Source organism: Salvia hispanica, chromosome 1, assembly GCF_023119035.1.
Source record: "Salvia hispanica cultivar TCC Black 2014 chromosome 1, UniMelb_Shisp_WGS_1.0, whole genome shotgun sequence".
NCBI classification, from domain to species: domain Eukaryota; kingdom Viridiplantae; phylum Streptophyta; class Magnoliopsida; order Lamiales; family Lamiaceae; genus Salvia; species Salvia hispanica.
Genome location: NC_062965.1, coordinates 18,501,344 through 18,523,638, shown reverse-complemented (window position 1 = coordinate 18,523,638; position 22,295 = coordinate 18,501,344). Strand labels below are relative to the sequence as shown.

Sequence of the window (22,295 nt, the reverse complement as noted above, 5' to 3'; positions counted from 1 at the left end):
GACGCGCCTTTGCATAAGAGGTGGGGGCCACTTCTGATTTGCTAGTTGGTTCTGATTTGTGTAAAGTGTGAAAATTTTCTATGTGGAAATAATAATTTCTTATTTTAATTTTTATATTTTTATGAATTTGAAAATATAAGGGAATACTAGATTGTAAAATATAAATTATAAATAGTATATATAAATTGAATTTAAGAATGATTTCATACTTTATTCTATCGTTATTGAATTGTATACATAAAATTGACTAGCAAAATATGAATTTTACTATAATAATCTATATAATACGATTTTTTATGTGTTTCTATACACATAAATCACTATTATAAAAAATAAATAAATATTGCTTAAATATATTCATATCAAATTTAAAATCTAACTAGTAGTACTATATTAAAAAAAATTCCGATCATCCAACTCGATTGCTTTTTAACGAGCATTAATATCATGCACTGAAGATGACTTGAACTGCTCTAAAATTTTGCAATGGTTACTCGTACTTCAAGGTGTCTGACTCGCTATAATATTTATCGTACCCCCAAACCTAAAATCTTGGATCCGCCACTGATTAAACCAAATAAACAAGTAAGATAATAAGCACACGGACTCTAATATTCTACTTCGGTTGTAAAAACAACTAACGTGGAGTTCAAATGATTTAGTTTTTCTCTTCGATCTGAAAGAAAAATGAAATATTTCAATTACGACATAAGATGAGTTTGCGACGAAACTAGTCAGAACACTCGAAAGTCTAAACACGATTTTCTGTATATAAATTACTCTTTTCATCCACTATTAGGAGTCCCACTTTATCTACTTACTAACACATGGACGACTTACTATTTATAGTAAAAATGAAAAATGAGACTTGTTATCCCAGCAAGACTCACACACTTTGATTATCTCACACACTCTTAGTATGAACAGTCACACACATAGAACACACACTAGAATCTTGATGAAAAATTAGAGAGGATTTTCTTGGAGAAAGGGATTCTCTTTATTGACTGAATTCTGATCTACAAGATACAAAAAAAGGCCGAGCTATTTAAAGTTGGCACAAGAGTGGTAACCGCCACTAACTAACAAGAAACAAGAAACAAGAATCAAGAGCCTCAAACGGCTAGTTTCTAACAAACTAACTAACTCCAATGGCTAGTTTCCAACTTGTCTCTTCTTCTATTATTTCAGCATTTATCCTTAAGATTCTAGACTAAGTGTGAACTCTAATCTTACAAGACTCCTATTAATGGGACTAAAATCCTTGGATTTCTTCCCTTCAACATTCACATTCCAATTTTCATTCATTTTTTCTTCACTCGGGCTATTTCCTTAAAAGTGAAGAGGGACTTATTGGAGCTAGTCGACCGAAGATTGGAGTCGACCTTCAACAAAGAAGAGATGGAGAGAGCTATCAATGTGGCGCTCGTTTGTGCGAATGTTATAGCTGCAAAATCATAGAAATTCATGGGTTACATTCTAAAACCAATTGGTGATAGGAGGAGAGGCCTACAAGACTTTATAGTGGATTTAGTTGTTTGTGTACACTAATGTGGGATATTATTATATTTATTTTATGTTTCAAATGCCAAAAATCTCCCTTAAATCCTTCAAGATGAACCTTGGAGGGGTTGGACTTTTTTTCTGATAGATTGGACCACTTGCCCATTTTTATTTATTTTTCGATCGGTTGAACCATTGGCCCAAATTTTAGGCCTAGATATACTGTTGGATTAGCCATTTTTTCGGTTTCAACTCAGATATACTGTTGAGTCAGTTAAATTTGGCCCACAATCAGCGATCCGCTCTGTTGCAATGATTGAAATTCATGGGTTCCATCCTAAAATCAATTGATATAAAAGAAGAGGCCCATAAGATTTATATAGTGGATTAAGCTGTTTGTGTATACCCAGGGACGGAGATAGCATAGGCCAAGCTGCCGCTCCAGGCTCCGGCGGGGGCTTGGCCGGTGCTGTCCTCCCATATATGCCTGTAGCATTTTCGAATTTTATTTACAGATATGAAGGAAGAAGATACCGAGGGGAAAGAGGAGAGAGGTGTAAAGAGGAATAGAGTCATAGGCCTAGGGACCAGAGAGAGAGGAAGTTTAAATCCCTCTCTTGATTTGTGTGATAGGAATAGTTGTAATTTCAGTTTAGTGTGATAGTTTACGAATATTTTACTATTTGTTCTCCATCTTTAAAATTGTTTTAAGAATTAATTACTCAATTAAAAAATTTATTTTAATTAATATAATAATATCTCATATTAATCAACTTATTTATAAATTTTTAATTCAGAACTATTAGTCTAATATTTTATTTCTGGTCTATCCGTCAAATATATATTTATTTATCCTTTATTAATTTTGTTAAATTCACAATTTACTTATATTTATTATAAAATACTATATAAAACAATTTACATTTTACTAACATTTTCTACCAATTTAAATTATATTATTAATATTTGAAACTGAATCAAAGTAGGACAAGTAATCGCGGATGGTTGGAGTACTATAATTATGTCAAACTAATATTTTAACAACTCAATTTGCGAACTATTAGGATATGCACTTTGGGTTCGACACGAGTTTTAATGCAGAAGAGGTAAAATAAGAGAGATGTAGAGAGAAAAAGTAATTAAAGTATTATTAGTGGAGAATGAGTCTCACCTCATTAGAGAGAAAAAAATATCCAAAATTGAAAAATGCATATTCTTATAGGACGGATGGAGTAGTATATTTGTATGGAGTAATATTTTCTTTGAATTTGCAAATCGAAAATCTTAGATAGTTAGATACACCACTAATCCACTATGGACCACTAGAGAAGACAAGCCGCTACAGTAGATTCTAGGAACATCGCGCATCCTACCGTATTTGTCATTAAATTTCAGCACCGGCTCATTTCAAGTTCTGGTTCCGTCCCTGTGTATACCGATATAGGATATTGTTATATTTATTTTATGTTTCAATTGCCAACACAGAAAGGCCAAGTATGTCAGCTGTGTAGTGAGCATGCTCGAGGGGAAAGATGGCGTTCCAAAATTGGCTTTCGAGACAAGCATCTGCATCTTAAATTATAAGACGAGACCCGGCCGGTGAAGTGGAAATGGGTACATTGAGTGGTGTGAGTTAGTTTATAGTATAATCTTTTACTATAAAATGAAACTATCTTGCTGAATTTTGCTTGAAGATGTGATCAATGAATTTGCATTTTTTGTGTTGTGACATACTGATATTTTCTCATGGTTGTATATAAGATTTGAATTGATTTAGTTGTATAAAGCTGGGTTAGATTTTTCTCTCATTGTTACTAGGCTTCCTTTTTATGTATAGATATGTTTTGAATTTCATAAGGTGGAGTAAATAATTTGCAAACTCATAAATGCTTTAGATTTTAGTATACTAGTACTCTCCTCCCGTACTCACATTTTAAAATTGTTTATATAAATTGTTAAATAAAAAAGTAAATTTGTAGTAATTTTTTTTGAATTTGTCATGAGTTCATATTGTATATTTCTATCATCCCATTCGAATCTCGTTTCTTTTGGACAGCGCTCCGTCAAAAAGCTCTAAGATCAAGAAATACTCCCTCCTATCCATAGTAGTGGAGAAATTTTTTTTCGACACGGAGATTAAGAAAAAATTGTGTTAGGTGAGTTAAGTAAATGAAGAATAAAGTAGGAAATGAAAAAGGTAGAGAGATGTAGAGAGAATAAAGTAAGAGAAATAAAGTAGGTGTGAAAAAATATGTTGACTTTTACGAAAAAAGGAAATGACTCTACTATTATGGAACGTACCAAAATTGAAAAATGACTCTACTACTATGGAACGGAGGTAGTACAATTTTTGTGGCTATAAATCAAAAGGTCTCATCGTTTACATTTTTTGAAATTAAGATAAAATTAAAATTAAAACATTAATATTAATTAAAAAATGACAAGACCAGAGTAGACTTTGAGTCGACGCTTTTTCTTTTTCCTTTCCGAAAATTGAAGGTGGACCAACCTTAATAAGTGCTAATAAGAATTTGAACAAGTTGAAAGAGATCATTATCATATGACTCAACAAAAAGCATTGTGTTAACACTATAGTTACCGACAACACAAGTGCGTAATTATGTTTCATGTTCAATGACAGGAAACGTCTTTTCTCTCGTTTTCCTATGGTAAAAACATGAGCTAGAAAAAGTCTAGAGCTACTTAATTACTTTGGTATACAATTTTAGGGCGGGGAATTCGGCCGGTTCGGTTCTAACCGATTGGTTCCGCTGTGGGTGTGCGCACATTTGATAGAGTTGGTTAGGACCTTCTTCAGTCGGTCATTTCCGACCAAAGAGTTTCGTTACTTGAATTTGTCACCAATGGTTACCAAACACTTTCTAGATTTAGAAAACAAGTCATTACTTGACGAAGTTGATCTAAATCTCGTCGCTGAATGACATAAATGAATGGCTGCACGGAATGCAGAGTTCCAGTAACGGTGACAACAATGACTCTGCAAGCAGTGGCGGTAAGGCCATCCACAGCAGTGTCTCTTATCCGTCTCTTAACCGTCTCATCTCTTCACTATTCATGGGCCCCACTGTACTTTTCACTCCATCTCTTAACTAAGAGATAACACCCACATCAATCCATCTCTTAACCATCTCATCTCTTAACTATTCATTCAATTGCATTTTTCATTTTTATTTTCAACAAATCCAATTAATAAAAAACACACTTCATTAAATAAAATAAAATTACAATTTAAAATCCTAAAAATAAAAAAAATTACATAATTAAAATCCTAAAAAAATAAAAACACACATAATTAAAATCCTAAAAAAATAAAAATACACACCATTAAAAAAAATGGAGGCAAAGCGATTGTTCCATTAGTTGACGCATTAGCTCAAATGGATCCATGAATTGATTAAATTTGGGAGAAGAAAAATGTTTTGAGATGAAGAATGTAGTGTGTTTGAGTGAGAATAGAGAGTTTTTTATGGTGGATAATTTGTGGGAATGATTTGGTATTTATAGAAGTGATTTGGGGCTTTAAAAAAATATAAAAAAAATTAAAAATTTGTAAAAAACGGCTATAAACGGCTATAAATGGCTAGTATAATTTTTGAATTTTTTTTTATATATATTTTTTATTTTTTTGAATTTTTTCTGATTTTTAAAAAAAATATAAAAAAAAATCAATTTTAACGGATATAAACGACGCCCACTCGCGGGACGGCGAGTGGGCGTCACGCACGAACCGGAGCTCGCCACGTCGCCCAAGCGCGTGGCGTCTCGTCTCGCCGGGAGCCCCTTCACTAAGAGACGTGGGACGAGATAGAGACGGGATGGGGACGGGATGCATCCCACAGCGGCGTCTCTTATCCGTCTCGTCTCTCCGAGACGAGATAGAGACGGTTTTGTGAACCGCTGTGGATGCCCTAACATGATAATGTCAGAAAGAAAAAAAGAAATAGAGAAAAAATAGAATATATTAAAGCGCACCACCATAATAGTTGCTTCACTTTAAGATAGTTAAAATAATAGTTGACCATAAATTTTATTTCTACAAGTCGTCTACTACTGTATATATACGTTTATTTCTTTAAAACTGGCGAACTAAATTTTTCTCTTCACTTGCTCATCTTCTACCACATCTCTTCTTTCTAGTTTCTACTTCTTCATTTTTGGAGGCTTAATGTCATATTTTTGGAGATTTATTGCGTTGATTTGGTTTGTGAGCTTGGTTTCTCGAGCAGCGGTTTTGCCTCCTTATGAAGGTTGATACATTTGTACATATATAAATCTCTATTATTGATTATTTTGGTGATAGTGTGTTTGATATGATGAAATTGAAATTGTGTTAGAATAATTCTATTTAACGGAATTTTAAGTTATAATATTCTAATTCGTTTATGAATTCTTTGTTTGATAACATTAAAAAATGTTGTAGAATAATTTTCTAATTCCAAATTATTTGTTAGATAGGTAAAGAAATTTATCAAAATTTGACATTAGTTTTTAATTAAATATATTTTTAAATTTTATTTATATACATTATGTATCTTTTTATTATTGTCTGAGCAAGTGTATGTATTGTGTGTCATGTGTGTGCAGAGTATGTATACGGGTTGTGTGCAATTTGTGTATGAGAAATGCCCATTTTTCAATTATTTGAAATTCCGGATATTTACTTTAGTTTTAGAATTAAAATTGTAAAATTAAGAGAATTTGGAATAGAAAATCAATTTCAAATTCAAATATTTTTTTTTATACCAAACAATTGAATTAGAAATAAAGGCTACAATTCCAAATCCACACCCTCAATTCTATGGTATCTAGCGTCGCTATAATATTTTTGGTGAAAACTTGTTGATTATGTGTTTTGGTTTTCAAATTTTGGCAGTGGAATCATTAAGGGTGATAGCAAGGAGGTTAGGGAAAGTGGATTGGGATTTCAACGTGAATCCATGCAGCGGGTCATCAGGTTGGGCGACCCAGAATTCGACTAATGGCCATGAGAATGCAGTCACTTGCAATTGCACATTTGACAATAACACTACTTGTCATGTCATAAGCATGTAAGTTTTTTGTTTTTTGTTTTATTCCGTCAATTAGACAAAAAAGAACAGTACTATATGGTCAAATCCTGGTTTGTTCTATAAATATCAATTAGAAAAAAAATATGATCTTTGAATTTGTTCACAATTATTAATATTTAAACCAATATTATTATATAAGGAGTAGATTAATGGTACTTTTTGCCGAACAAAATGCAGAGTTCTAAAGGCCCAAAATCTTAATGGATCGCTGCCCCGCGAATTCGTCAGACTCCCGCTCCTTCAAGAGATGTAAGCATTATTAGATGGTGGGTGGAAAAGCACTGTTGAGTGGGGCCGCCTTCACCGACCGACATGCTTGTTCCACACGCACGAGCCCAGAGCACGTGGCTCTTCACGTGCACTGTGTTATATTTCTCTCATACTTAATTAATTGTGCATTAAAGCCATATCATTCTAAAAATGTTTATTTTTATGAAACGGATAGAGTATATTAGTATTGCATTACGTAACCCATGAAATTAAAAATTAGTACTCCCTCCGTCCCATAATAGATGACACACTTGGAGATTGATACGAGATTTTAGGAGATGTTGTTTTGTGTCTTAATTGGAAAGAAAAAATAATATATTTATCTTAATGTGAGAGGGAATTTCCAAAAAAGAAAATGTGGCATTTTTTATAGAACAAACTAAAAAAGAAAGTGTGACATCTATTAGGGAACGGAGGAGTACTAGTATACATAAATTTTGTCCTTGACTTTAAGCTCAATTAACATGAAACATGGATATTTAGGATAAATTTTGAAATTTATAAGTAGATAAAATTTAATATTTCAGTCCAGACAAGTCTACTATCCACCAATAGGCTGACCCAAATAATTCTCCTTTCAGTTTTTATTAAATGTCCCTATTTCTTTACTTTTAATTAGTGTTTTAAAAACCGGTTTGGATCGGCTGGTCGGACCGGTCCGGCCGCGAACCGGTACCTCTCCGATCCAATTCACCATATAAAACCGGTGGAGTATTGAACCGTTTTGGACCGGGTGAACCGGCCGGTTGGACCAGAAATCGGGAACCGGTCGTAAATTTTTTTATTTTTAAAAATTTTTAAAAATCAATTTAAAATAAAATTTACACTAAACTTTCATTTCATATTAACCCGTACTTGTAATGGGCCTATGAATTTATAAAAACTAGCTTAAAAAAACATTTGTGTCTTTCTTTATAGATGTATTCCACAAGATTGTTCTTTCATTTTTCAATGTGGGATGAAAAGCTTATTTTATAGTCATCTTTTACAATCTTTTGCCTTTACTTTTTCAATGTGGGATATAGTTTGTTTTGTTAATATGTACTACTTCATATTATATCAACTATCTTTTGCCTCGGGTATCCATATCCGACGTATCGGGTATCCAAATACCCGACTCTATACATGTGTCAATAATTAATAAAAAAATTAAATTTTATATATTAATAGAAATATCTAAATTGACTAATATCTTTAATGTTTCATTTATTTTGTAGTATAAAATTAAAAAAAATGGATCACTTTCATTTTAAAGTATAAGATTATATTTAATGCAAAATGGCTAAACCTAATTTAAAATATGCTTTAAATAATAAATTGGATATTCGGGTAATACCCGATACCCATTCGGGTTATCCAATACCCGATTTATCTTATATTTCAATATCCAATCCCATACCCAATCCCATAAAATTGGATATTGGGTATCCAAATCCGGCGGATATCAGGTCGGGTATGGGTAAATCCAATACCCGATATCCATATTCCCACTCCTAGAAATGACTCAATTATTTTGAAACTTTCCAAAACAGAAAAATGACTCTATTAGCATGGAAGGAGTATTTATTTTTCATTCACTTTTCTTCACAAATTCAAATTAATTTCTTTTGAAAATATTCCACCAATATAAAACCAATTTTAACCTGACACGGGTTTTAAGAAATACTCCATCCGTCCACAAAAAATTGACTAGTTTTACCATTTTGCGTTGTCCACCAAAATTAGACTAAATCTAAAAATGGAAAGTTTTCAACCAATACTAATCTTACATATTATTCTAAATGTGGACTCTACAATCCACTATCTTTTTCTTTCATCTCTCTACTTTTTCTTATCTTTCTATTACTTTACCAATTATATATTAAAAATTTAAAACCCCTTGTCATTCATAATCTTGTCTATTTTTTGTGAACGCATGAAGTATAGTATAAAGTGAGAAAAAATGTTAGTGGTGAGTGAAATAAAATTAGTGGAATGTAGAGTCCATTACTAAAATAGTAAAAAATAAATGAGATATTTATTGGTGGACGGACAAAAATGAGAAAATACACTTATTGATGGACGGAGTGAGTATTTGGATTCAAAATTATATTTATATATTTATCATTAAAAGTTTCAATTCATCTTTAATAGTGATCTCACTTGGAACTACCTCAACGGCACCATCCCTCCAGAATGGGGTACCATGAAGCTTGTAATCATGTACGGCCTCTCTCTATCTCTATCTCTCTCTGCGCGCGCGCGCGCACACACACACACACACACGCATTCACTCAAATACATGTATGCAATATGTATGGATGTTCTGATAATCAATTGAATCGAGATTTTGTAAGTAGGAGTTGGCTCAATAACTAGTAGACAATAGTTTGATGATGCAAAGTAATAGCTCAATTTGTAGGAGGGGATAATCAATGTGTGTATGTAATGTGTATGGATGTTCTAATAATCAATTGAATCGAGATTTGTAAACAGGAGCTGGCTTTTTCGACTGATGTCTGTTATATATGCAGTTCTCTTTTTGGAAACCGTGTAACTGGTTCGTTACCAAAAGAGCTCGCCAACATCACCACGCTTCAACAACTGTAGCATTTCCCCTCTGTCAATTTTGTGATTTATTTGATGATAGAGTGTTTTCTGATGCTCTTTCCCCTCTTCAAAATTTGTAGGGTTTTGGATTGCAATCATTTGTCTGGAACTATACCTCCCGAGTTTGGGAATTTTCCTCAAATACAAAGACTGTAAGGCCCTCCCGCCTTCGTATTTAGGTGGTTTGTCATAGATTACTGATTTATGGTTCTCTGCTTTTTACTATCATATAAAGAGTATTTACCTCGAACAATCTAACTGGAGAATTGCCCGCAAGTCTAGCAAAACTGACCACTTTGATGGACTTGTAAGTTTCTTTTCATTTTTATTTTAGCGATTTCATGAAAAGTGTTACCAGTTCTTCAATGTTTAACATATATAAATGCTGTTTCGATGCAGTCGTGTTAGTGATAACAACTTCGTTGGAAGCATACCTAATTTTATCCAGAACTGGACAAATATGGGGATATTGTAAGATTTGATAAACATATACATTGATGTCCATCTATTTACTGATTAGCTCTTGATAGACTTTCCCTTTTGATTTCAGAGGGATTGAGGCTAGCGGTCTAGCCGGGCCGATCCCTTCTGGTATTGCTTCCTTGACCAATTTGACTGATCTGTAAGTATGAATTATGATATACTATTATCTGGCTCTTTGACATTTCATTTTATTTACTCAATTCATAAAAAAAAATAGATAGAAATTGAGAAGCACTCTTATGATTACTTGCATTCATGTGATTCCAAATGTACAGGAGAATCAGTGATTTGAATGGGAACGATTCAAGTTTACCATCTCTTAGTCCATTGAAAACGATAAAGACACTGTGAGTGTGATGTTTGGCATTGCTATGTCGTATTGTATTTCACTGCATTTATATGAGTCGTTGGATATTGTTATGCAGTATATTGAGAAGTTGCAACATTGTCGGGACATTGCCAGAGTCTATTGGAAATATCACGACACTTCAAATCTTGTAAGTAAAACTTACTCTGTCATACATATATTTATAGAAGCACTGTAATGATTCTAAGGGAGTAACAGAATAAATTTTTTATGTTGTGCAGGGATCTAAGTTTCAACAAATTAACAGGACCATTTCCCGAGAGCTTTGGCCTATCAAAGGCAAACTACATGTAAGATTTTCGATCTACAACAATTTCTGGTGTATTTACTGGTCATGATTTCGAATTGATAAAATTGCTAAATGAGCAACCTTAAACAAAAATGTTGCATACAGGGGCATTGAAGCTCCAACGAACAAAATGATGCGACTCGATTCAATTTAACTAATTGTCTTAATATTTCAGCACAGTCAGAGGAGCTACTTTGATGTTTACTCTGAATATATGTTGATTTTACCCACTACCTTACTATGTATGACTTTGTTCAGCTGTACATCTCATTTCTGTAGGGTACAAAATTACTTTTCATCGATCTTTTTTCCTTTTCCAACAGCATAAAAATACTATTCATTGCTCATTGAAGATGCTCATCTTGCAGCTATTTAACTGGGAATTCCCTAAGTGGGCCATTGCCAGCTTGGATGCTGAAAGCCGGGGACAACATGTTAGACTCCCAGCCTTGCTCTTCTTCATGCTTCTCTTTTAACTGGATGCCTACTTGTCATTGTGTTAAACAATGTGTGTTCAAACAAATTTGTTTGAAAAGGTCTCAAATTTTTGATGCAGTGACTTATCTTACAACAATCTCACTTCTGGAAATTTGCCAGCAGAGTGTCAGCAGCGTAGCCTGTGAGATTCGTAACACTTATGTTTACGTGGAAACTTTTATTGGATTGCTAATCTTACTTCAATATGATGTATTCTTTCCAGAAACTTGTTTGCCAGCTCGAAAGGAAAGACCAAGTTAGTTTCTAGATCTTTTTCCTGTTTGCGTTTTGCACCTGATGAATCTGACATGTTGTCAATATTGTCATGGCAGTGGGGCTGTTTCCTGCTTAAGAAGCAGTTGTGAACGACGTAAGTGATAACTCAATCATTTATTTAAGATTCAGATCTAAACTGTTTATTTATGTGTTGGTGCAATTTAAACAGTTATTTTTTTTGATAGTATTTAAAAAGGTTAATCTCTTGTTTGTCTTAAGAGTATAACTCTCTACGCATAAACTGTGGAGGAAGACAAGAAGCGGACGATAAAGGATCTAGCTATGACGATGATACAGATTTGGGTGGGGCTTCGAATTTCTTCCAGAGTAGGACCAACTGGGGATTCAGCAGCACTGGTCACTTCTTGGATGACGGTATCAACAGAGACTCCTACACCATTCAAAACACCTCGGTTATTTCCGGACTGAACCAGAAGCTGTACACGGATGCACGCCTTTCTCCCCTCTCGCTGACCTACTACGGATTTTGTTTGTTTAATGGAAGCTACACAGTAAACCTTCACTTTGCGGAGATCATGTTTACTGATGACAGAAAGTATAGCAGCCTCGGAAGGCGTATATTTGATGTCTACATTCAGGTACTTATCTGAACTCCACCACATCCTAGAGGCTCTATCTATACGGAAATGTACGGAAAGAATAACCACTTACCGTGGATTCTTTGCTTGTAATATTTGGTTTCCGAAAAGTTACTATCAAATACCTGATAGTTCTGATATCAAACTATTCAGGGAAAGCGGGTGCTGAAGGATTTCAACATTGAACTTGAAGCAGGAGGAGTGAATAAGCCAATCACAAAAACCTTTACTGCGGTTGTTACTGATAATACCTTGGACATTCGCTTCTATTGGGCTGGAAAGGGTACACGTAGCATTCCTGGTATGGGAGTCTATGGTCCTCTCATTTCAGCCATATCAGTCGATCCTAGTAAGTTGTTTATTATTCTATCCAGTAGTGTATTCAGTATTTACAATGCTCGGAAATTTTTTGATCTCTTCATTGAAGCCAGTAGAGTTTGGAAACATATCTACACATCACATGTAGATTTTCATAGTACGACATAAGCTATTATGTTTCCAAGCATGAATTCTTCTATGTAGTAAAATTTATTTGAGTTTTTGGCCTTACCGATTACATATAAGCAACATATTGACCATGTTTTCACTTCATATGACCTATCCCAATCTCAAATCTGTTCAGACTTTACGCTCCTGTCTTTGTCATTGTCAGAAGGTGGAAGCAGTATTTCTGGAGGTGCTATAGCTGGTATAGTCATAGCAGTTCTTTTTGCAGTCATTTTGGTTCTAGGCGTTCTCTGGTGGAAGGGTTGCCTTACACGTAAAGATTCGACAAACGATGGTAATTACTCTACTGGATATAACCATATTTTTCTCATTCTCTCAAATGACATCTACTATTTTGTAGTAAAGAATTTTTCATGTACTTTACATTCTGGTTTGCAATAGTTTCATGTTCTCATGACTTATTTGATTCCATTCTCAGATTTGAAGGGTTTAGTCCTTCACACTGGATCATTTACCCTTAGGCAAATCAAAGCTGCCACAAACAACTTCGATCCCACTAATAAGATCGGTGAAGGTGGTTTTGGTCCAGTATTCAAGGTAACATAAATGAACAACGTCTTTTTTCATTAGCCTTACTCTTTATTTCTAATCTTTGTTATGTTTACCGTTCTCTCTTTTTTAAAGGGTGTTTTATTAGATGGTAAAGACATTGCTGTGAAGCAGCTTTCTTCCAAATCAGCTCAAGGGAACCGCGAATTTGTGAATGAATTAGGTCTGATTTCTGCTTTACAACATACCAATCTTGTTAAGCTGTATGGATGTTGCATTGAAAGCAACCAGTTGTTGCTTGTGTATGAGTATTTGGAAAACAACAGCCTTGCCCGTGCACTATTTGGTGAGCTCTACAACAATTCTAACTTACGGATAGAAGATAAAATGGCCATGTTAATATAGTTTTGTACTCAGGCATAAAAGCTATATATATGTTTGCAGGGCCAAAAGAGCAGCAATTGCATTTGGACTGGCCAATGAGGCGCAATATCTGCATTGGTATAGCAAGAGGTTTGGCTTACCTCCACGAGGAATCAAGGCTGAAAATTGTCCATCGCGATATCAAGGCTACTAATGTGCTTCTTGATAAGAACCTAATCCCTAAAATTTCTGATTTTGGGCTCGCGAAACTGGATGCAGAAGGCGATACCCACATAAGCACGCGCATTGCTGGAACTTAGTAAGCACTCAATTGATCAATCAGTACACGTTTTCTGCTTTAACTATTCAATACAAAAACCAGAACTTATATGCCATGTATGATTATCAGTGGATACATGGCGCCCGAATATGCAATGCGGGGATATTTGACAGATAAAGCGGACGTCTACAGCTTCGGAGTCGTTGTTTTGGAAATTGTCGGTGGGAGGAGCAACAGCATCAGTGGTGGCAGGTCTAAGGAGGATAGCTTTTATCTTCTTGATTGGGTAACATTTTACTCATTTTCTCTTTTTTATACTACAAAGGAATACAAATTCTGTATGTGCATGGTTCCTCCCTTTCAACATATACGCTCTTTTTTCTTCACTCAGGCTAATTCCTTGAAGGCGAGTGGGAACTTGTTGGAGCTAGTTGACCCGAGATTAGAGTCGAGCTTCAATGAGGAAGAGATCGTTAGAGCTATCAATGTGGCACTCATTTGCACGAATGTCGCAGCTGCAGAAAGGCCAAGCATGTCATCTGTAGTGAGCTTACTCGAGGGGAAAGATGGCGTTCCAGAGTTCGTGTCTAAGTCGAGCATCTCAGTTGATAAGACGAGACCCGATGAAGTGGAAATGGGTACATTTAATGATGAGGGTCTCTCCGAGGAAGCGCCGTTGAGTGGTTCTTCAACTTCTGCTGCTGATCTCTATCCAATTGAGCCGGATACAAACTACTGGGAGAAGAGAGGTTTTTAGAGTTATTAATGCCTGGGGCTGAAATTCTTGGGTTCAAGACCACCGTAATAAATAAGGGGGAAAAAGAGAGGGAGGGGGGGTTGGGGGTAACTTTCAGTAAAAAAATGAAACTACCTTGTTTATGTTGTGACGATTTCCATGTTTTCTCATAGTTGTCCATGTAAGATTTGATAATGAAATTATCATGTTTTGTGTTATGACATGGATTCTCATAGTTGTCTATATATAAGAATTCACTTTAGTGGACTAGATGATAGTGTACAGTAGGGTTTAGGAAGTTGAAGAGTCCACTCAACAGCGCTTCCTTGTTTGATAAAAATGATGAGATATGAAAAGATACGTAAAACAAGATAAGAAATGCGGGTTTCATGTCAAGATATGCAAAGATATGATTTTTTTCCATTGTTGTTTGATAGAAAAGAAATTATCTAAATTTGTATTGTATATTAAATAACATGGCTTAACTTGACAAATTGATGAGATGCATAAACATGGTTAATATTATAATTTTGTTAAGGTTAGATAGAGCACTTGTCTTATATTGGGCTTTGAGGTAAGCTTAACATTGATATCAAACAATTAGAAATGTCCATATATAATTCTCTATCTTGGTATTACTAACTTATCAAACACGTAAATGAATTATTTAGTTTTTTCTGTTTCAAATTGATTGATTATGTGGCATAAGATAAACGGTTATGTTAAGTGATGACCGATTCGGGTCCGAGTTTATTTGTGAGGGACCAAATAATAAAAAAGATAATGTTATGGACCAAAATGATAAAATGACCATATGTTAGGGACCACATTTGACCTTTACTCTAAAATGAAAGAATATGATTAAAATGCAAACAATTAGAAAAAAAATATTTATTTTTTATATTATGTAAAAATGTATAAATTGTGGACAAATTAGATTAATAATAATTGCTGAGAGAGCAATTTTTTAAAAATTGTACTCCTCCTGTCTCAGTCTAACTGACGTATTCATTTTTTTTTTTTTCCAACCTAAGTGAGACGCTTTCTAGTTTTGGTGATAATTAATTCACTTCTTTCTCACATTATTCTTCTATCTCTCTTATTTTATTCTCTTTTACTTTATTAGCTCACTCTTTCTTCTTTATTCTCTCTTACTTTACTATTTGCAATTTAATTCTCTAAACACCACTATCTAAATTCCTGTGCCAAAATAGAAATGTTTCACTTAGGCTAGGATGGAGGGAGTATTACAAAATTGAAGGATAATCAAATAAGTGAGTAAGAGTGGATCTAGTTAACTATCATAAACATAATCATACAAAAAAAATAAGTATTTTATTAAAATGGATTATTTTATCAGTTGTATCTTATCATTCAAATTAAGTCATCCAAGAATGGAAATCCATTAACAAAAATGACATTTTTGTTCATAGATTTCCATTCCTAAATGAGTTATCACTCTTATATGACCTTAATAATACATCATATTACACATTTACATTATTGTCATAAGTCGAATATATAAGTGAGAGTTTAATAAAAAAATCTGTTTTTGTAATTGTTTATATAATAGGTTTATTAGTCATCTTCATATGGGCTTCCTTTTCTATATAATGAATATTTTCTTAAAAAGGTTTAATGGTCATAAAAATAACAAAATTCGGCAGGCTTGCTTTTTACTTTTTAATTATTACTAATTCATTTCGTCAACTATTATTAGTCTTTTTGTTCACGAATAATATGCAGTAATGCAAAATTTATAAATTTATAATTTTATAAAGTATAAGAGAAATAGAGAAAATATAATTAAAATACTGTTAAAGTCTTAATTTTGAGAGAGAAATAAAACAGTAAATAAATTTTGTGGCTGATAAAAAATAGAAAAACATAGTAGGGAGTAGTAATTTTTAGTTATAGCTTAATAAAAGTAGCTAATACATGTTTGTATGTATTACCCAAAATGCTGTAATATAGTATTCCTTGCGTTCCAATTAAGTTGAGTCGTATTTTTTTTTTGGATGTTCCAACTAAGTTGAGTCATTTCCTTTTTTAACAAAATAAAACATCCAAACACTCTTATTTTATTCCATCACCTACTCTACTCTCTCTTTAGACCATGTTTTGGAACCATCCAACCCAACCCAACCATTCACTTTTTCAATATTTAATTCATTTCTATCTCCTCCACATTATCTTCCACATCATCAATATTCATCCAACTTCCAACCCAACCACACCTATTTTCATGGTTTATCAATGACCACCCAACCACACTATTATACATTTATTTTTATATCATTTTTTAAATAATGATATTATTACATGAATATTTATTATTGCATAATAAAATTTATAAAAAAACACAATAAATGACAAACTAAAAATTATAGAGACAACACTTAAAAAAATATAAATTACAATAATTAAAATACGAAATTGAAAATACATAATAGGTACTCATACATAAGATGAAAAGTAGACATTCAATTGGAATTGCCGAATTTCGCCGATATATGCTCAACCAAATCGTTTAGCAGAGCTTTATGAGCGTCTCTGTTTTGAAGTTGGGCTTTATTTTTCATGTAAGAAGCTAAACTCGCGATAAGGCTAATTTCATGCATTGGTTATGTGGTAAAATTCTGTGATTTCCTGGGTCTAACAAGGTTTTATAAGCCAGGTGTGAAAAATGAGCTGGCGGGAAAAATGAGCGGAAGAAGGAAGAGTTACTAGACTGAGGAGCATCAAATTGGAGGGTAAGTAGGAATCACAAGAACAATCTAGAAGCTCTATCCAATATAAATAAGAGCATACGCCCAACATGAAGGGAGATCACGTTCCATTACTCTTTCGGCTCTTAGCTTAGTTTTCCACTTCTCTACACACACATTTACGGGGAATTGTCGCGGGGGATCACGTTCCATCACTCTTTCGGTTCTTAGCTTAGTTTTCCACTTCTCTACACACACATTTACGGGGAATTGTCGCGGGGGTTCACGTTCTAATTTGATTGTGGTGCAACACCGTCTCTACGGAGGCGAAGAAAGAATTATTATTTGCTTTCCAGTTTACTTTTCGTACTTTCCGAGTCCTCGCTGTTCGAGGCTCGGCTCTGTTTTGTTATTGTCGTCGAATACTTCATATTTTGCAATGGATATCGCTACTTTTGTTCCGTTTACCTTATTGCTGTGTTGTTGGTTTGATTTGCTGATTATTGTTGGTTGATTTGAGTTTGGAGTTTGGATTGTGTGGAATTTGTTGTTGATCGGTTGAATCTACTTAAATATGTGAGGATCGGAGATGGAAATGATTTTTGATTGTTGTGGATGGCTTGGATCCGGAGTGAATTAAGCGTCCTGTGGCTGGATCTATTTACTTGTGCTTGATTATGATGTTTAAATTCTGCATTCTAGTTTGCCTCGTCTAGTAGTCGTAGATCTGCATTAATTTTACTTGTTCATTGTTTTTCTCGGTTTAATTTCGTTCACCCTGTTTCGATCTTTGTTTTGCTCTGCTTTTCACTGGTTGTTTTATGATAAAAGTTGGAGAAGATGATGTCACTGTTAGTTAGTCCTTTGGTTAGTTATTTTACAGCTTTTCAGATGTACTATGCCATTTTGGGGAATGGTCCTCACGTCTAGTTTTCCTATGTCTAGGTTAGTTTAGAAAGCTGTTCGCTCGGTCTAGTAAATGTTTCGCTCTGTTTTGGTTATTATGTATGCTTTCAAGAATCTGCCTAGATCTAGCTGTTAGGATAGGTTCTTTAATTTCCCAAGTTTAGGAAGTAAGTCTCAACCCCGATAATTGCGTGGCAGCAGCCAAAAATAGTTCCCAGGTCCTTGAACATGTTCACTTGCGCATCTGTCTCTGTGGATTTGATCCCTGCTTCCTTATACTAATCTTAGTTAAAGCGGGTTGAGGGTTTTGAAAGGGGCTAAGGCAGTGATTGTGTGCCCAACGACAGGTAACTCAAGATTCTCTGAGTTCCTAGACCCAGCGTCTAGTGGATTCTCTGGATCAGAGATTTTAAAATTTAAACCATACTTCACTGACCCTAAGCCGACCACTTCAACTCGCGATCCTATTCGTAGAATATATGAAATCATTATTCGCATCTCCACCTTCATTCTCACGACTACTTTGTCCAAGTCGATCTTGAATAAATTCGGCTGTATCACAATAGTTCGAATATGTGCTTCTTTCATCTCCCACTATCATATTGTGCAAGATATTGCAAACAATCATTATTTTCCCCATAATATCATGATCCCAAATAAGACATGGACATTTGATAAAAGCAAAACGAGCTTGCAAAACACCAAAAGCTCGCTCAACATCTTTTCGCGCGGACTCTTTATGTCGAGCAAACAACTTGTGCTTCATCGTTTGTGGACCTGGAATAGATTTGACAAATGCCGCCCATTGAGGATAAATGCCATCAGTAAGATAATACCCCATATTTTTTTCATGGCCATTTACTATGTAATTGACCTTCGGTGCTCGACCTTCCAAAATATCATCAAAAATAGGAGATTGATCAAGCACATTAATATCATTTCTCGAACCTGGAGTTCCAAAAAAAGCATGCCAGATCCACAGATCTTGAGATGCTACTGCTTCCAAGATGATTGTCGGACTCCCGCTTCTTCCGGCATATTGTCCAGCCCATGAAGTGGGACAATTTTTCCATTCCCAATGCATGCAGTCAATACTACCCAACATGCCTGGAAACCCACGTTGTTCTCCAATATGCAGAAGTCTTGCCAAGTCTTATTCGGTGGGCTTTCGCAAGTACTCATCGCCGAAGTTAGAAATTACACCTTCAACGAACTTGATGAGAGATTTGTGAATGAATTGTGCGCTCATTCTCAAATATTCGTCGTGCAAGTCGGCCGCCGGCCCGTAGGCCAATACCCTCATCGCTGCTGCACATTTCTGAATGGCAGACATACCAAGCCGACCAGTAGCATCACACTTTTGCACAAAAAAGTTGTCGGTCTCGACGAGCTTGTTCATTATTTTTTCGAACAAAGGTTTACGCATGTGATAGCTTGTTCAGAAAAAATCTGGAGGATACATTGGATCTTCAGCAAAGTACTGCTCAAAAATAGTATCATGACCCTCCTCACGTTTTCTTTCAATGTATCTCCTTCTAGCTCTAACCGTTTGGGTTGTAGGTTGTGAAGACATGGTTGTTGGCCAAATAGCTATATCCTTGATTAGTTGATCGAGTTGCTGATTTTGTTCAACAATTTTTTCTCCCCATTCATTGTCTTCAAGAAGATTGGAAGCTTCAAAATTAAAACTTGATGACATTTTTTAGGGAGAGTTGGTTCAATAATTGTGAGAGGATTTGTGTGTAATTTTCGTGAAGCATATAGGTAAATATATAGAAGTTATTTGTTGAGCATAGGCTTCCACTACTATCATTTATGAGCACATGGGTTTTCCTTGGATTCTACTACCACTTGTTAAAAAAATGACTTGTAAATGTAGTCAAACTTTGATTTTCGTGATCACAAAGGTTTCTATTGGATTCCACCACCACTTGTAAGTGGAAAATGACTTGTCATGTAGACATACGTCCATTATTCTTGATCACATGAGTTTCTATTGGATTCCACCACCACTTGTGATGGAGAATGACTAGTCATGTAGTCATATTTTGATTTTCGTGATCACATGAGTTTCTATTGGATTCCACCACCACTTATGAGTGGAAAATGACTTGTCATGTAGGCATACTTCCATTATTCTTGATCACATGGTTTCTATTGGATTCCACCACCACTTGTGATGGAGAATGACTTGTCATGTAGTCATACTTTGATTTTCGTGATCACATGGGTTTCTATTGGATTCCACCGTCACTTGTGATAGAGAATGGCTTGCCATGTAGTCTTACTCCATTATTCTTGATCACATGGGTTTCTATTGGATTCAACCACCACTTATGATAGGGAATGACTTGTCATGTAGTCATACTTTGATTTTCATGATCACATGGGTTTCTATTAGATTCCACCACCACTTGTGAGTGGAAAATGACTTGTCATGTAGGCATACTTTCATTATTCTTGATCACATAAACTGGAAATTACATAAGCAACATAAATTAAAGGTTACATACTAAGCAACGGAAATTGGAGATTACATACTAAGCAACAGAAAATAAAAGTTACATACTAAGCAACGGAAATTGAAAATTACATACTAAACAACAGAAGTTGAAAGTTACATACTAAGAAACATACATTGAAAATAGATAAACTACGATCACTTCCCAAACAATTCTGCTATTAGAGCGCGTTTCAGATCTTCTTCTTCTGGAGTTAAGTCCCTCCTAGCCATCAACGGAGTAAGGATAGCTGCCTTGATCTTCCGTTCCTGAATATCACATTCCCTTTCACGTGTGACTCTCATTTCACGCAGTGCTGCAGTGAAATCATTAGGAATTGTATATGATGGTGTTGCAACTTCTTTGCCTTTTCTTTTAGCCTTAGCTTTAGCCTGATCTCTCCCAATAGGACGTTGCAATGTAGAAGAACGACTCTCAGGAGTGGAGTCGATTTGAGGTCCTCCTTCTTCACTAGTCCTCGACCTTTTTGAGCTCCCACGACTTTCTTCAAGACTATCTTCATCTGGCTGGAAACGCGTTGAACCAGTGCTATTCAATTTCAATTCCCACTTGGGATTGTATCTCATCACCTCCTCAAAAACCTTATGGTGAGTAAACTTGTTCTTACCATACAGTTGTTGAGCGGTTTTCTCAATGTCCTCTTTAGACTGGCCACTCGTAGCTCGATCATGCGCATGTTTGTATGCACCAATCCACTTTGAGACATTTGCATTGATTCGTTTGTAGTGTTGTCTCAATGACTCCATACTTCTTGGTTGGCCCATTGTTGGATTTTCTTTTCTTGTTTGCTCATACAGATCAGTAACATTGTACCACAAATGGAAATTAGTTTGGTTGGTGCCAACAATTGCATTTGTGCTGAAGAAACACCAAGCAGACACTAATACCATGTCTTCTTGCTCATTCCAACCATGTGGAGTGTTTGAAGCACTCGTGTTGGTTTTTTATTTGTCTTTGCTTGACGGTTGGTTTTGAAGTGAGCTTTGAAATTGATTAGAATTCGGAAAATCATCAAAGCCTAGGGAAATAATCTTGGGAAGGATCGAAATTTTGAGAGGGATTGATGTTTTGGGAAGGATTAAAATTTAGAGAATCGGAGAATATCCCATCATCCTCCATAGTATTACAACAAATGAAACAAAAAAAATATGAAATTGTATCAAACAAGGAGGATTATAAGGGGAGAAAAGATGATTTTTTTTAATGCAAAACTATAGCAAATGTGGTCTCTATTTATAGAGGAAGAAAAATTATGAATTTTGATATAATTTTATAATTTTTTAATATAATATATTAAAGATATATAAATTTAAAAAATATATATATCAACCAATGAGATTGTGCCAAATGGCACAATCTCATTGGACGATGGAAGAGAGACCGGGCGGTTGGTGTTTGGGTGGGAGAGACCGCGGTGGGTCAGGAGAGAGGGCTTCTATTCCATTTTTTTTTAAATATGGGGTGAGGTGGCGGTCGACCCACCCCACCGATAAACGTAGTCTCATCTTTCCTATTTTATTTATCTCTCGCATTTTTCTTTACAATTTCTTAATTCCTGTGTTCAAAAGTTGAGTACCCAATATTTTTATAATTGTGTGAGGGAAGCATGAGATGATAGAGTAATTATTAGAGTAATTAAACAAATTTTTTGTTTGTGGAATTGTCATTTCTTATTTCAGTCATTGTTTAAATTTTGTTATGTTTGAATGGATGAAAGTTCCTCTTTAGATAATTTTATTTCATGCGATAAATAAAATTCTAAAAATGTTTAGAGCGTATATAAACGAATCTATATTTACTTGAGAAATAAAAATTTAAAAGTTATAGAAAAGTTTTGTTAA

General features: G+C 34.7%; 2 protein-coding genes across 2 annotated transcripts; one reads left to right on the top strand and one right to left on the bottom strand.

The window, feature by feature from the left end:
• The first annotated feature begins 5,642 nt into the window (after nt 1–5,642).
• Nucleotides 5,643–14,536, top strand: LOC125201574 (probable leucine-rich repeat receptor-like serine/threonine-protein kinase At3g14840). Its single transcript, XM_048099750.1, has 24 exons — nt 5,643–5,771; nt 6,398–6,572; nt 6,771–6,842; nt 8,997–9,065; nt 9,377–9,448; nt 9,533–9,604; nt 9,688–9,759; nt 9,852–9,923; nt 10,003–10,074; nt 10,211–10,282; nt 10,361–10,432; nt 10,524–10,592; nt 10,960–11,025; nt 11,148–11,210; nt 11,292–11,324; nt 11,401–11,438; nt 11,564–11,943; nt 12,097–12,292; nt 12,596–12,724; nt 12,869–12,987; nt 13,075–13,285; nt 13,384–13,621; nt 13,712–13,868; nt 13,974–14,536. Exons 1-24 carry the CDS (start codon nt 5,690–5,692, stop codon nt 14,337–14,339), a joined length of 2,967 nt encoding a protein of 988 aa, XP_047955707.1. The 5' UTR covers nt 5,643–5,689; the 3' UTR covers nt 14,340–14,536.
• Nucleotides 14,537–20,591: 6,055 nt separating this feature from the next.
• LOC125189063 (glutathione S-transferase T2-like) lies at nt 20,592–21,344 on the bottom strand. The gene has a single exon (XM_048086243.1). It carries the CDS (start codon nt 21,342–21,344, stop codon nt 20,592–20,594), a length of 753 nt encoding a protein of 250 aa, XP_047942200.1.
• Nucleotides 21,345–22,295: the final 951 nt, after the last annotated feature.